Raw genomic sequence first — 14,660 nt, forward strand, 5'->3', positions numbered from 1 at the left:
AGCCACTTTCAACCCATTTTTTACCACTTTTTGTCCAGTTTAATCACTTTTTAGCCAGTTCTAACCTATTTCTGCACTTTTTTTGAGCCATTTCCAACCCATTTATTGCCACTTCCAACCCATTTCAGCCACTTTTGATCCACTCTAACCCATTTTCACCACATATTGCTGGTTTTGCAACTTTTGTCTTGCTATTTTTAGGTCATTTTGTCATTATCTTGCCATTTTGTGCCACTTCTAACCCATTTTTGCTACTTTTGCCCATTTTTGCTACTCTTTAGCCACTTTCAACCCATTTTGCCACATATTGCTGGCTTTTGCTACTTCTGTTTGCTTTCCATAACCCATTAATTTTGCCATTTGAAACACGTTTTTGCTGCTTCCAACCTATTTTTGCCACTTTTTGTCAGTTTTAACCACTTTTAAACACTTTCAACCCATTTTGGCACTTTTTGTCCATGTATGATGCTTTTTAGCCACTTTCAGCACATTTTGCCACAAGTTGCTATTATTTTATACTTCTTTTTGATAAGTTTATCACATTTTCGCCACAAATTGTGTCATTGAAAACACAATTTTGCAAATTCCAACCCATTTTTTGCCACTTTTTGTCCATTTCAGCCACCTTTGAGCCACTTTCAACCCTTTTTTCCATACATTTCTGATTTTTGCCACTTCATTTCTCTGCCCTTAAGCTATTTTTTGCCATTTATTGTCCATTCAAGCCACTTTTTAGCCATTTCCAACACAACTTACCCCTTTGTTACTAGCTGTTTTCCCATTTTTGTCACTTTGTTGCCCTTTTCTGTTTCTTTTTGCCAATTTTAGCTTCTTTTTAGCCACTTCTAACTGATTTGTACCACTTTTTGCCTATTTTAGCCACTCTCAACCCCTTTTTTTTACTATGTATTGCTGCTTCTTGCTACTTCCTTTTGCTAATTTTAATCCATTTTTGCAGTTTTTCACCCCACCCATTTGAGAATTTTTTCACTTTTGTGCCCATTTTAGCCATGTTATAGCCATTTTTACCCCATTTTAACCACTTTTAATTGTTGGTGTCTTTTCACAGCTATTCATATCTTTTCCTATAAACTTGTCTTTGTGTCTTCTACTTAATTTTCTGGCATCCTGACATTTTTGCAAATCAGGGCTTGTAATATTGTGCAAATCCCCCCCCCCCCCCCCAAAAAAAGCATAATCTTTGCACACATGTGGGCAAAGCATGACAAATGTCTGTGGTTCTCCTTTGGCTGTTCGTGATAAAACAGGAGAGAGGAGAATTCATGAACCCAATTATGTTAACTTGTGCTTGAGAAACCACACAACTGTCCAGCACTGTAAGACTGGCATTAGACACTTTAGCACCATGAGTGAAGTTACTGACTCAGGTGGAATCAGGCAAGAAACAACATGGTCACTCCATGGTTTTGATTTTCACCGTAATAATGACAAGAAGAATTTAAGTGACAAAGTCAAAACAAACTAGATCAAAATTGCAATTAAAGCTGAAATTGCATGGGGATGCTTAGAGCTGAATTGTGGGAGAACCGCTGAAAATAGCCAAAAGCATGAAAATAGCTGGAAATAACATAAAAATAGCATAAAATGGCATATAAGTAGCTGAAAATGGCATTCAATAGCTCAAAAAAGGATAAAAATAGCTGAAAATAGCATAAAAATAGGAAAAAACAGCATAAAATGTCATTAAAGTAGGTGAAAATGGCATTCAATAGCTCAAAAAAGATAAAAATAGCTGAAAGTAGCCTAAAAAAGTTGAACATAGCATAAAAATAGCTGATTTGGGCCTAAAAGTAGCTGAAAGTTGCCATCAATGGCTGAAAAAGTATAGAAGTAGCTGAAAATAGCATGAAAATAGCTATATTTTAAAAATTATAAAAGTTAGAAATGAGAAAAGTCATAGCAGTCAAATGACAAAGAAACTGATTTTTAAAAAAATTTTAAACAGTGTCAATACATCAAAGTATGAAGGAGATAGCCGGCACGGAAGAATAATAATAAACAAAACGGCAACTATCAATAGCGTGGATGCTCAGCATCCCCACTAAAAGTCTTAGGGTAATATTCTAGGGTTTAAATGTTGAATTTCAAAGTATTTCAATGAGTGCCCTATAAAGGGTTTGTATTGTTTCAACTAACAGGACTATGACTGACTTTATCATCACTACCTTTAGAATGATTTTGTGAAGTTTGTCAGTTTCGTGATGTGTGAAAGTATGTCATCATTTTACAGACAGTGCCCAGCAGCATTTACCTTTAAACTGTGGTTTTAACCTAAACTCACCTATCTGTTTCCTCACAGCTAACAGACTACAACGCTGAAAACCAAACCTTACCAAAAGGCCGGGGATTTTTCTTTTATGGTTCTCTTTGGTCTAGACAAATGAAGACCCACACATACACATAAATAAACATAAAAAGCTGAGTCATAGTGAATGTAATACTAACAATCTGATTCATGTTGAGCCTAAGTAGTTTGAGGGCAGTTACCTCAGTGGAATATGAGTCAGTGATGAAAACCCAGATTGTAATATCTTTATTTTTCTTGGCACTGATGTCTTATCTTCTTTTTTGAAGCTTTACCTTGAAATTCACGGCAGATATCTTAAGAGTGAAGTGTCCATGTGTGGCTGAGTTTAAGTGACTGTGAATGAATCATATACTGTACATAGTACAGTTTCGGTCATGAAACATGGCCCAGCTATTTTGAGAAGTGAAAGGTGAAGTGAGCTGTTACCAGCTGATTTCAGTGGAATCCTTTGCTCTGGAGTTTTCTGTTCTTTGAATACTCACAAACACACTTAATATGCCTGAATAAACCTTGTAAAGTGATGTGAAAACTGCAGCTCCTGGGAGACAACCATTAGTCACCAGCTTCTTTATCTTCAAGCTTCTCTAGGGATTTACACTCCCACCAGTTCTTGTAAGTTGGATTTCTCAGATTTTACCGAATGATAACTAGTTAGCAGGAAATGTAACAGACTTACTACTCATCTGCATTTCTGTGCTGGGCTAGAGCCAAAATCTAGAGCAGTGTGGCCTTGGACTTGGAGGTGCTGATTCTACTGTGATGTGCTCATTTAAGCTACATTTGCAACCTTCTTGTGTTGAGCTATGTACACATCGCAATAGTGCTATGTTATATCCTTCCACTAGTTATCTAACATACATAAAGACTAGTAAATCTCACACACGGTGGCGTGCAGACCTGATTACACAACTGCACGCGTGAATCTTCAAGGACTCTATAGTTGAAACTCCAGTTTTAAGCTCTGACTCGGGCTCAGTATAGAAAAAAGAGACACATAGACACATAAAGCTTTCGGTATGGTTGCAGTACCAGGAAACCATACATATCTTTACGCACACACAACCAGACTTCCCTGAACAGGGGAACTGTGATAAAAGCAACACATACAGACCACAAGCTGACTGAGGGCTCCTGCAGCGACCACAGAAGTGCAGCGCAGAGGTAGAAAGTGCAAAGACAACGTCACGGCCTTCTGATGTCATACTCACGCATATATGAATTTAGGTCAGAGGTCACACATGCATCATTTTTTACACTTAAAGCACACGTCTGGATCTATTTGTAGAAGTGCCATGAAGTTTTACAGCTTGTTTTTTCACCAGCTGCATGGCATTAACATCTAAGAAACTTGCAAAGAAGTATTGCACATCTCTCTAAATTTGACTTCAAGTGTGTTACAGCTGAAACCACACCTCACATCTGTAGCCAAGGGCTAAACAAAACAATCTTGACTGATCCTCCTTTGAATCCCATCCACTTGTTCTGCAGGTTGATGATCTCTGATTGGTGGAGCAAAGCACCAATCAGAGACTCACTTCTGCAAGAACTAGACCAGCCAAGAGTGTGGGAGTCTCACAATTAGTGAAATGGGGATTACCTGAGTGCAGTGAATGTGTCTCAAGTGATAAAGAAACCCTTGTCTGAAGGGTCCACTCACTGGTTAATCAGTATTCCTGGCTACCATTACACCATGAAGACACAAGAACACTCCAAGCAACTCAGAGAAAAGGTTGCTGAAAAGTGTAAGTCATAGGATTGATACAAAAAATTTCCAAGGCCCTTAACATCCCCTGGGGTTCAGTTAAATCCTTCACCAAGAGACGGAAGGAATATGGCATATGTGTGAATCTGCCTCACAAACTGAGTGCCCGTGCAAGAAGGAGACTAGTGAGAGAGGTCACCAAGACACCTATGCCGCTCTGAAGGAGTTACAAGCTTCAGCAGCTGAGACGGGAGAGACTCTGCAGACAACACTGTTGCCTGGGTTCTTCACCAGTCCAAGCTTTATGGGAGAGTGGCAAAGAGGAAGCCACTGTTGAAAAAAACTCACTAAATCTTGACTAGAGTTTACCAAAGGCATTTGGGAGACTCCATGGGCAAGCAGAAGGAAGTTCTTTGGTCGGATGAGGCCAAAATGGTGCTTTTTGGCCATCAGACAAGACACTCCAAACACTATACATCACCACAAACACACCATCCCCACTGTGAAGCAGACTGATGGTAGCATCATGCTGTGGGATGCTTCTTGGCAGCTGGCCCTGGTAGGCTTGTAAAGGTAGAGGGTAGAATGAATTCTGCAAAATGTAGGAAAATCCTGGAGGACATCTTATTCGGTCTGCAAGACAACTACAGCTTGGATGAAGATTTATTGACAATTTATTCTTCAGAATAATATCGAACATGATTGATTTATACAATCAATAAAGGGGGTGAATACTTTTTAAAGGCACTAACAAATCCGACTTCACTGTGTTAGCATTGGAAATATTTGTTCTGAGGCGACACTTGTCTGGTCTCAGACACACTCTTGATTTGGGGGATTTTTCTGTCTTAAAGGGCTTATATTTTACCCTTTTAAGACAAGATTATATTGGTCTCAGAGGTCCCCAAAACATTCCTGTGAAGTTTGTTGCTGAAAAAACACTCCAGTATTGGATTTTTTCATATCTGAAAAACCCCTCTGTTTCAGCCCTGCTCAGAACAAGCGGTTTCTGTCTCTGTGGCTTTAAATGTTATAATGAGCTGTCTGACTCCGCCCCTCTCAGGAAATGAATGTGGCTTGATGGATGTGGCTCTCCTGATCCTCCTCTCAGCTGCCAGCTGAGAGGAGGATCAGGAGAGGAAAGCGGAACCTTCTTCCAAGCAAGGAGGACCGACTGAGCTTGTGGGCGGAGCTAACTCCCCACATGAGGGGAGGAACTTATTATGGAAAGCTTCAAACTGAAATACTTGTCACTCACATTGACCAATCAGTGCCATTTGAGGCAGTAGCTGGGCGTGGTTTAGTTGCAGCAACTGCACGCCTGTAAACAATGGATGACGACAAAAAGATTTGCATGGATGCTGCTTTGGTAGCAGTTTTATCAGAAGTGAACACTGTTTATGGGGTGTTGCCCAGATGGATGTGAATAAATCCCATGCCATGGATATGTGAAATAGTTTATCTAATGTTTCAGGTTACCCACAGGCCATGTAGTTGCATTTTGGCTAATTTTTTTTTTACTAAATTACTTTACTGTCACCAACCCCACCTGGTTCTATGTTTCTTCCTTTTCCTCATGAGCTAGTGTCATTAATCAAACACAAAAAAACTAGAAGAATCTTTGCTTGAAAATGTGCTGCTTTATCCATAAAAGCAGTCAGTGGAAGCCTTCTTAGTCTCAGTTAAACAATGTTGTGGGTGTGTTCCTAAGGTAGGCAGCTCTTCAAATATTTCCTGTGGTTTTCTCGCTCAAGCACTGAGAAGAACCTCCTTTCTTCAAGCAACAGAGTGATTCTGTGAAGAGGGGAAAAAAGGAAAGAAAAAGAGCACACTCCTCCTCTTAGAGGAAAAAAACAAAAGCTTTGTCTGTCTGCAGAAACAATCAAACAGACTCAGGCACGATCTCACTCTAGTTAAGTAGAATAATTTATTGCAGTTCTTTATTTTATGCCTCTGTTTCTGTTCATTAACAATAATTACAGGTTTAAAAGCATAAAGCATTTACAAAGCATACAAACATATTACATTACATACACACACTACAATCGCAGACTTAGTAACGAAGCCTGTTGTGGCACGTTTAGAGAGAAGCTGCTGATTGTTTCAAGCAAAAAGCTGCCATTTTTTTTCGTCAAACGTGGCATTTTCACCTCCAAACTACCAGCAGCTGCTCTGCAAAATGGGCCAAGCCTCTTCAGTGATCATCACCATCATTCTTCTGCAGATTACATACAGCAGCAAGATGGAAATACTACGAGACAGAGTCAAAAAAAAATCAGTATTGCTCTGAATTTCGCCGTTACAAATGTGATGACTGTACAGTGTTAGAAAATAAGAATTAAGACTTAATCTGTGCAGTAATGGCACAGAAAAATAGCATGAATTGGACAGCAGAGCACAGAGAATGATAAAAGGATTAAGAGGATGACTGGACAGGGAGAAAGTTCAGTAAAGAATCAGTGACTGTGCTTTTTTTCCTAAGAGGAACAAATCAGCTTTGAATAAAAACTAAAAAACACTCATGCCATTCAAATTAACCACTGCTTTGGAGAGATAAGTTGTCTGTTACATTCCTCTCTCCCCTTAGTGGTTAGCTCTTAAGATTATTGCGATAGTAAACCTTTGTTCTGATGATTTGAAGAGGAGGAGGAGGTTTGCCCTTAGACGCTGACCTTAAAGCAGCAGCTGAATAAGTCAGTGACCCAAGACTCTTGGTGTATTTGTCTGCAGGATTTGTAGAGATGCACAGATGAGAAAACTAAATGGTTCCAACGTTAATTTTGGCAGGTATTATTAATTTTAGTCTTAGTATTAGTCTTAAAATGAAATGCATTTTAGTTTTAGTCACATTTTAGTCATTTCTATACTTTTTAGTTTTAGTCAACAAAAACTCAAAACATTTTAGTCTAGTTTTGGTCCATATAAATTCCTCACATTTTAGTCTTTACTTTTAGTCCAAGCATTTATTTTCTTGCCTAAATCAGGTACCAACTCATTGTAGTGTGTTCTCTGCACCCTGCTAAACCTGGGGTCCCTGCTTTCTACTGCTAAGAGGCAGAACAGCTAAAGCTGCATTGTTTTGTTTTGACAGATTTACCCACAGTAGAGAAATATCGTGGCTTTTGAGTGTCCGATGAAAACTAAATTACATTTTAGTCTAGTTTAGTCATCTTGACAAAAACTAGACTTAGTTTTTGTCAGTTTTAGTCATCACAGATCTATTTTTGTTAGTCTTAGTCTAGTTTTTTTCATGGAAAAAAGGCTGTTGACCAACATTTTTAGTCTGAGTTTTAGTCAACAAAATTAACACTGAATGGTTCTTCATACTTTTTTTTTTTCTCAAATGGACGCATTTGTTGTTGCTTGTAGCCCCTCTTCTTGAGATGTCCCTGAAAAAGTGCTGACCTTTCCCAGGATGATGTATAACACCCAAACCGCCAAAATTTGTTTCCACGTTTGACCATAAAATATCTTACAGACCCTGCATGGTGCAGTGTCATTATATATGTTACTTAACTGCAAATTCACTAGCATTATATAGCTAGTAACGCTAGCACAATGTCATGTTGAGGCTGTTGTTCTGCAGCGCTAGCTAACTAGCGTTGTCAACTCATACCCAGGGATGGTTTTGGTAATTTGGAGGCCCCAGACAAAGACCAACATAAGGCCCCTTCCCCACTTAGCTCAAAGCAATCACAGCAAATGAACACGTATTCTGAGCATTTGTTTTCAGGTTGCAAAGCCAGAGATCTCAAACTTACTGTAGACTTAAATTCACTCGCCACATCATACTTTTCAATGCCTCTAGCAGGGCCGCCTCTGGACTAAGTGAGGCCCTAGGCATACTTTGGTATGAGGCCCCCCTACACTTCTCACAGTGTTCCTGCCTCAGTGCTACTACCAGTAGCCTAACCTTTATTAAATCACCTTAAAACATACATTGTCTCTTTGTTTTTCACCTGCGATCTGATTTGAAAACAGCTGATCCGCATGAGGAGGTTTAACATTTATTACTTCCTGATTGGAGCCACCGTGGGAACTTTAAAGTTTTGACATAAAATCACAAACTAAACAATGGCAGGAGCTGACATTTGACAAGAGCGGTTCCATAACAACGAAGGCATTTACGGGACAGATGTAATGAGAGTTTATGTGCGTTTCAGTGAGTAGGGGAGAGAGAGAGAGAGACAAAGTGAGCAAACACTGCGCACTAAATTGATCAGGGATAGCACCGATCTCTTAATCTACTAATGTGTGACACCCAGGTGAAGTTTATGTTTGATCACTGTTGTATTTCCCTTACCTTAATGATATTTATCATTCAGACATTGGCCGGATGTGCCCAGAGACAGAAAGAGAAGAAAAATTCTTAAATCTAAAAATTTAACTCTGTGCATCCCTATAAATGTTTTTTCTCCAGAAAATAGTTGTGGAATTTTACCTATGAGGATTTTAGGTTCTAAATAGTTGAGACAAATCATTTCTTTACCATCACTCCAAATAGAAAAGAAGCTCTGGTCAGCATCTTAGGGGCAAAAGGCAGATACATTCAACCCAGAGGTGTTGTTGGGAAGTGCAGACCTGATAACACGGCTGTTATTTCAATTACATCTAATTAATTCTTATGCTGCGTCATATACTTAAATCATCAAGCAGGAATATATTTCTAAACATAAGAGAATTTCCAATCAGTGACACAGCAGCTCACCTCTGCTGCTACAGAGAGTAACACTATCTGTAGAGAATGAATGAAGCCTGCACAAGCAGTGAATTATTTACTACTACTCAGTGAGCTGATATTCATTATGCATAACTCAGGTGCCGAGAATTCAGGCGTCTTTTGCGCTCCTTCCAGATCTCCTTTATTCTGTCAATTAGGTGGTTGATAAATAAACTCATATCAAACATAAAAGCTGATCCAACCAGGTCAGAGTTTATCTGCTGTTGTATATCTGCAAAAAAAAAGAAAAAAAAAAAAAAAAAAGCCTGTCAACACTTCACTCAGGCAACATGTGCTAAACTGTCTGCCCAAACTGTATATAACAATCAAGAAGCTGCTTTCACACCTCATTCTGCATGAGGGGATGAATTCATGTACACGTTTATAGCAGACGGCTTCATGCATCACTTCAATAACAAAAGCCTCAACTGCAGCATGAAACCTGTTCAAGATAACAGAGTAGCAGGGTAGTAGTTCTCAACTGGTGGGTTGGGACTTAAAATCTATTTTTATTGGATTTTTCTTTGCTGTGATAATGGATTATTTCTAATCTTTTATCTGGGCAAAATAAAGCTGGTTTCATGTGATAATATTATAATATAATTATAATATAATATAATTTCTTGATATATTTTTGAAAACAACCAAAATGCACGTTATCACAGGAAACAGAGGTCTTGAACATGTTTGTCTCTTTGTTCAATCCTGTTCTTTCCATTTAAGGTCCAAAAAGTAACATTTTCATCAAATAGGGTTGAAAACTTTCAGAAACTGCTGTAATTTCTCACTAAGGAGGTTGGTGAGGGTCCTGAGGCCAGACCAGTTGAGAACCTCGGGTTTAATGTATAATTTGAATTTAGAGCCAGCAAAAACTCAAATCTTAGCAAGTGTATTTGTCTAATTTCTTACAAAAAATATCACATTACTTTTTTTTTCAAACATGACACTTCATTTCAAGAGTTTGAGATGTAAATTTTGCTTTCTGCATTGACAGCTATTTTAACTAACTGCAAACAAATATATCCAGTGTATCAGACACACTGTCAATTCCTATTTTTCCACTGAAAACAGTGGTTGTGATAGACTGGTGTAACCAGTATACCAGTAGAAAGTGCTGAGTCATGCATTGTCATGACTTCATGTGCAGCAGCCAGAGGTGATTGCATGCCATCTGACACTGTGTACTCTGGTGGTTTTCACACATAATTTGCCCAAGGTGCACCAAAGATCAAGCCAAAATCTTGTGGCACACCATGTTCATATTTATGCAAAATAGCTTCTTTAACATATTCAAATATCTTTAGTTTTTGTGCTGTTGTAGAAATAGCATTTGGTTGTATAAATTCCCACGGCACATCTAAACTTGCCACAAGGGCACTATTTATCTAGGATGGTTCACAGAGGTGGATGGTAAACAGTCTGAAGTTGGTTTATAGAGTTTAGTTAATGCAGTGTTTGACCTGGATTGTGCAACCTATAATGTGAATTTTACTGTATTTGTTTGTCTGAATATGTCGAATAAATAAGGCTTTTAAACAGTGAAATAAGATCTTTTTGCAGGATTCAGGACTTCAATTTCTACCTTCTTTGTTTTCAGTTGTAAGAGCTCTGATTTCTGTTATTTTGGTGATTGCATTCAATTATTCTTAAGTTTTGCTTCTTATGATGCGCTTGCACTCTGAATAAGTGTTGGAAACGGGCGAAACATCACTGTCCTTTTGAGAATAAATAAAGGTTTTATTGAATTAACCTGAATTTTTGTCAGAAATTAGACAAAAAAATTAAGATTTGAGTTTTTGTAGTGTATATAAGAAAAAGGGAAATGCATGTAGCATGACTTCAGATGTGAAACAATGAGAGCTGAAAAAAATGCAGAACTCACTCACAAGCAAAGCAGCAGATATTTGAGCCCTGCACACATTCAACTGATGGCAGGGACTGTTAGCAGGTCTCACCAAGGTGCTGAAAGGCGAGTGCAGCTGTCTCTATGTGCACCGTGTTTCTATGTGCATTCCTACAGGAGTGGTGAAATGCTCTTTGAACATAAGACACAGAAAAAGAACCCGTCTTTAAAACCTTACCAGCAGAGAAAAAGCTCACAGCAGCAGCAGCATGTGTGTGTTTGTGTCAACAATCGATCAGAATGAGTAAAAAACGTTGCTGGTTGCGTGTCCTCGCACACGCTCACTTAAACTGAAGTGCAGAGAAACATAAATGTGCTTTAAGCCAACTTTAAGTTCCTCTGACATTTGTCGTCCTCTGTTGTCTTTCTTCATGTGCAAACACAAAAGATGAGATGCCTCCAAAAGACCCTCGGACTCTGACACACACAGCCCTGTGTGAAAATATCCTGCAGCTCAGCTGGATTAAGTTTAACTATCAAACCTCTCTGTTCTGTGTGTGTGAAGGAGCAGATTCAGTGCATGAATATTAACGTGTTTGTTTAATCCAGTTCAGGTGAGTCTGGTGTTTCAGTGTTTCTCTCTGCATCTTCTATCTCCGCAGCTGTCGACTCGCCTCCTTCTTGCTCTCTGTTCTCTTCAGCCGGCATGTCTTCACCCTCTGGAGCCTCCTCAGTGGGCGTGGCCAACTCCGTCGTTGTGGTTTCCTCCTTTACTGTTGCATCCGTCTCCGTCTCATCCAGCGGCGACCCCTCCTCCTCTTCTCCTTTTGTTCCTGCGTCTTCCTCCTCCTCCTCTTCTTCTGCAATGGAGGCATCTGGTCTCTGGAGGGGCAGCGTTGCTGAAATGAGACTGGCGATGGGGTGCAGGTGGGGAGGGTCCGTGGGGGGCAGCAGTGTCAGTGACTCCACGCTGAGGGTGTCTGTGGTGCTGTCGGTCAGGAGGGAGATGGTGGGCTGGGAGGCTGGGGTGAGGCTGGGGGCCAGGGTGGGAGCTGTGACTGGAGTAGAAGACACTGTTGTTGCTTCTCCACCTCCTCCGTCACCTTCTCCGACCGAGGAGGAGGGAGGAGTCTGCTCCAGAAATGTGCTGTCATCTAGAAGAGAGCAGAGGAGAGGGGTGATTAAGGCAGATCAACTTAGAGAAAGACTGCTTTAGAAGATTTTCTGTTAGGCCCTGTTGTTAAATTTTGAGGTTGGTTAAAAACCGAGGTTTTCCTGCCAGTGCTGTGCAAACCAGCGACTTTTATCTGCTGTGGTGTTCAGTTTATTTAGGGGACACTGTGTGCTCTAAGGAAAGCTATGTGCACCATGACATTTAATTATTTTCTTGGAAATGTACCAACGTATGGAAACAGCTGACAGGCACTCTAATACTATAATACTATACCACACCCTGTGATACATAGAGCACAGGTAAACACTGTGCTCTTTGTGTCCCTGTGTGACTCTGCTGACACCCTTGTTCTTTATGGTTTAGTGCTAAAATAAAACCTTTCACTTAGCTTCCCTCCATACTGTAATGGTAAAAGATACAACAGGGTTGGACTGCTTTGCTGCTGCGTAACAACATGGATAGAACACACGTGATTTTTAAACACACCAGGGCCTTTATTACTACTCTGCAGAGCAAAAAGGTTATCAGTGTCCTGTTTGCAAACTGAATCTTTCATTATAACAACATTTAAGGCTAAACCGGTCCCTGGTGCTTTCAAAGGAGCCTCATTGGAGAAAACGCTCCATTAACAAACACTTATGCTAACAGCCAAAGAATAAGTGAATACTGACAGTGCTCGTATAGTCAGGGCTGCCCACAGATGTGAAAGGGCTCCTAAAAAAACACCCACAGAGTGGGCCCTCTCCATGTGTGTTGGATGTTTAGAATTGGCTACAGTTGCTTCATTTTGGACCTGAAAAGCGTGTCAAACTATTACTGGGTTCTGGTGTTGGAATTATTTATTCATGCTACTTTTTAGCCCTTTTTCAACACTTTCCCTGCCCATTTTTGCCACTGTTGTTGCCATTTCTAACCCAAATTGGCTATTTTTTTTGCCACATTACGCCATAATTTTCCACTTTTTTGTCTCACTTAAGCAATTACTGGTATTTTCAACCCCTTTTTCAACCTTTTTCCATTAATGCCACTCTTTTGCCACTTTAGGCCCATTTTTGCCACATTTAACGCTTTTTTCCAGCTTATGCCATTTGCCTGTTGCCACTTGAAACGCATTTTTGATGTTTTTTGCCCCTCTTATCCCATTTTTGCTGTTTTCTCGCATCTCATTTCCACTCTTTCACCCCTCTATGCAATCTTTAACCCAATTTACGATGTTTTTCACCCCTTTTTAACCATTTATGCTGTTCTTCTGCCACTTGAGGCCCATTTTTACCATATTTAACCATTTTTTGCCACTTTCTTTGCCATGTGTAACCCATTTTTGATGTTTTCTGCCCCTATTGACCCACTGATGCTGTTCTTTGCCATTTAATTCTACTCTTTTGCCACTTTACACCCACTACTGCCACTTTTAACACACTTTTTTGCTTTTTTTTACCCTCTAATACACTTTTTCTACAGTTTGTGCCCACTATTGCCACCTTTTGTCAATTTTTAAACTGTTTTGCCACTTTAGGCCAATTTTTGTCACTTCTTTCTAACATTACTATCCCATTTTTGCCACTTTTTGCCCATGTTTATCACTTATTTAAGCAATTTTTTTACCCATATAGCTTGCTTCTTTTAGGCAATTCTTGGGTTTTGTTAAACCCTTTTTGCTGTTTTTTTTGGCCATTTAATGTCACTGCCCATTTTCTGCACTTTTTGCCCATTTCTAGCTGTTTTGCCACTCTCGGCCCATTCTGACCACTTCTTTTTGACATTTATATCCCATTTTTGCTGCTTTTTGCCCATGTTGACAACTTTTTTATGACAGTTTTTTTAACCCATTTTGCTTCTTCTTGACTATTTTGCCTCTTTCTACAAATATGTAATTATTTCCCATTTAAGTTTTCACAGTTCTTCTTTATTTCTGGCAACCTGATGTTTGACATTAACTTTGAAGTCTAACATTACTTCCAAAGGGTTAAGTTCAGGTTGCCCATCCACAGTGTTAACTTTACCAATAAAAAGGTAAGTTTGTTGTTGTAAAGAGGGCTATATTTGTACTACAGATAAAATAAAATGAATGTTTTCTTGCTTTGATAAGAGTGGCTATTATTCAGGTTTCTCCTCCTTTTTCCCCTCTTATGGATGGCCTTGTGGATAGAAACACAAGGACAGCAGTCCTGTATAAATTCCTCATTGAGTTATAAGAGCTTCACTTGATTGCATATAAACGTACTGACTGTTGCATGGAAGGAACCATATCACCAACAGTAAAACTGGATTTCCATGTGTCTGCTCTGATAAATTGCTGAAGCATTGTGTATGCATGCTAGTGTAATGTTTGAGTGTAAAGTGCTATAAATTAAGTTATTTTAATTGAGGCTTTTGTTGCCATTTAGTTTGCTGGGCTGTATGGCAAAAAAAGAATCACATATTTTTCATCTGTCAGAACTCTATGCTTTTTTTTTTTTTTTTTGTTCCCAGAGGCTGCTACTTAGATTTGGGGCAGATAACACCTGCAGGTGACACGAGTCCATGATACTATCAGCAGCCGCAATCCATTCTTTGTGACATCTCTATGCGCAATGGTATCACATGTGAAGACAACCATATTTCTACTCCATAAACAGCCTGACTACATCACAGTGCTACCTTAATATTTGCATTTGGGAGTTTAGCGTTTACACTGTCTGTGTGCTCCTGAATGTTTGAGACGTGTTCTGTGCGAGCTACCTGTGGGGCTCTGAGCTGATATCGTGCTCGTGGTAACAGAGTCACATCTTCCTGTGCTCCCACTCCCACTGGAGGGGGGCGAAGGGGATGAGAGAGGGGAGGGGCTGTGCTGAGAGACACAGTGAGCCACTGCAAATCCTGGTGAAGGAGCACAGGAACATAGACACACGA

At 39.7% G+C, this 14,660-nt stretch overlaps 1 protein-coding gene across 5 annotated transcripts in view; it reads right to left on the reverse strand.

Moving 5' to 3' along the window:
* Positions 1 to 7,256: 7,256 nt before the first annotated feature.
* Positions 7,257 to 14,660, reverse strand: part of clec16a (C-type lectin domain containing 16A) — a 61,620-nt gene continuing 54,216 nt past the window's right edge. For 4 of the 5 annotated variants that reach the window (XM_041817231.1, XM_041817232.1, XM_041817233.1 and 1 more), the window contains 2 exons: positions 14,490 to 14,627; positions 7,257 to 11,748 (listed from right to left, as the gene is read on the reverse strand). In XM_041817231.1, the coding sequence (XP_041673165.1) occupies positions 11,195 to 11,748; positions 14,490 to 14,627 (692 nt within the window). In that variant the 3' untranslated portion in view covers positions 7,257 to 11,194. The remainder of the gene's footprint in view (positions 11,749 to 14,489; positions 14,628 to 14,660) is intronic. The other variant, XM_041817234.1, reaches the window with a different exon arrangement.

Source organism: Cheilinus undulatus, linkage group 21 (genome assembly GCF_018320785.1).
Source record: "Cheilinus undulatus linkage group 21, ASM1832078v1, whole genome shotgun sequence".
NCBI classification, from domain to species: Eukaryota; Metazoa; Chordata; class Actinopteri; order Labriformes; family Labridae; genus Cheilinus; species Cheilinus undulatus.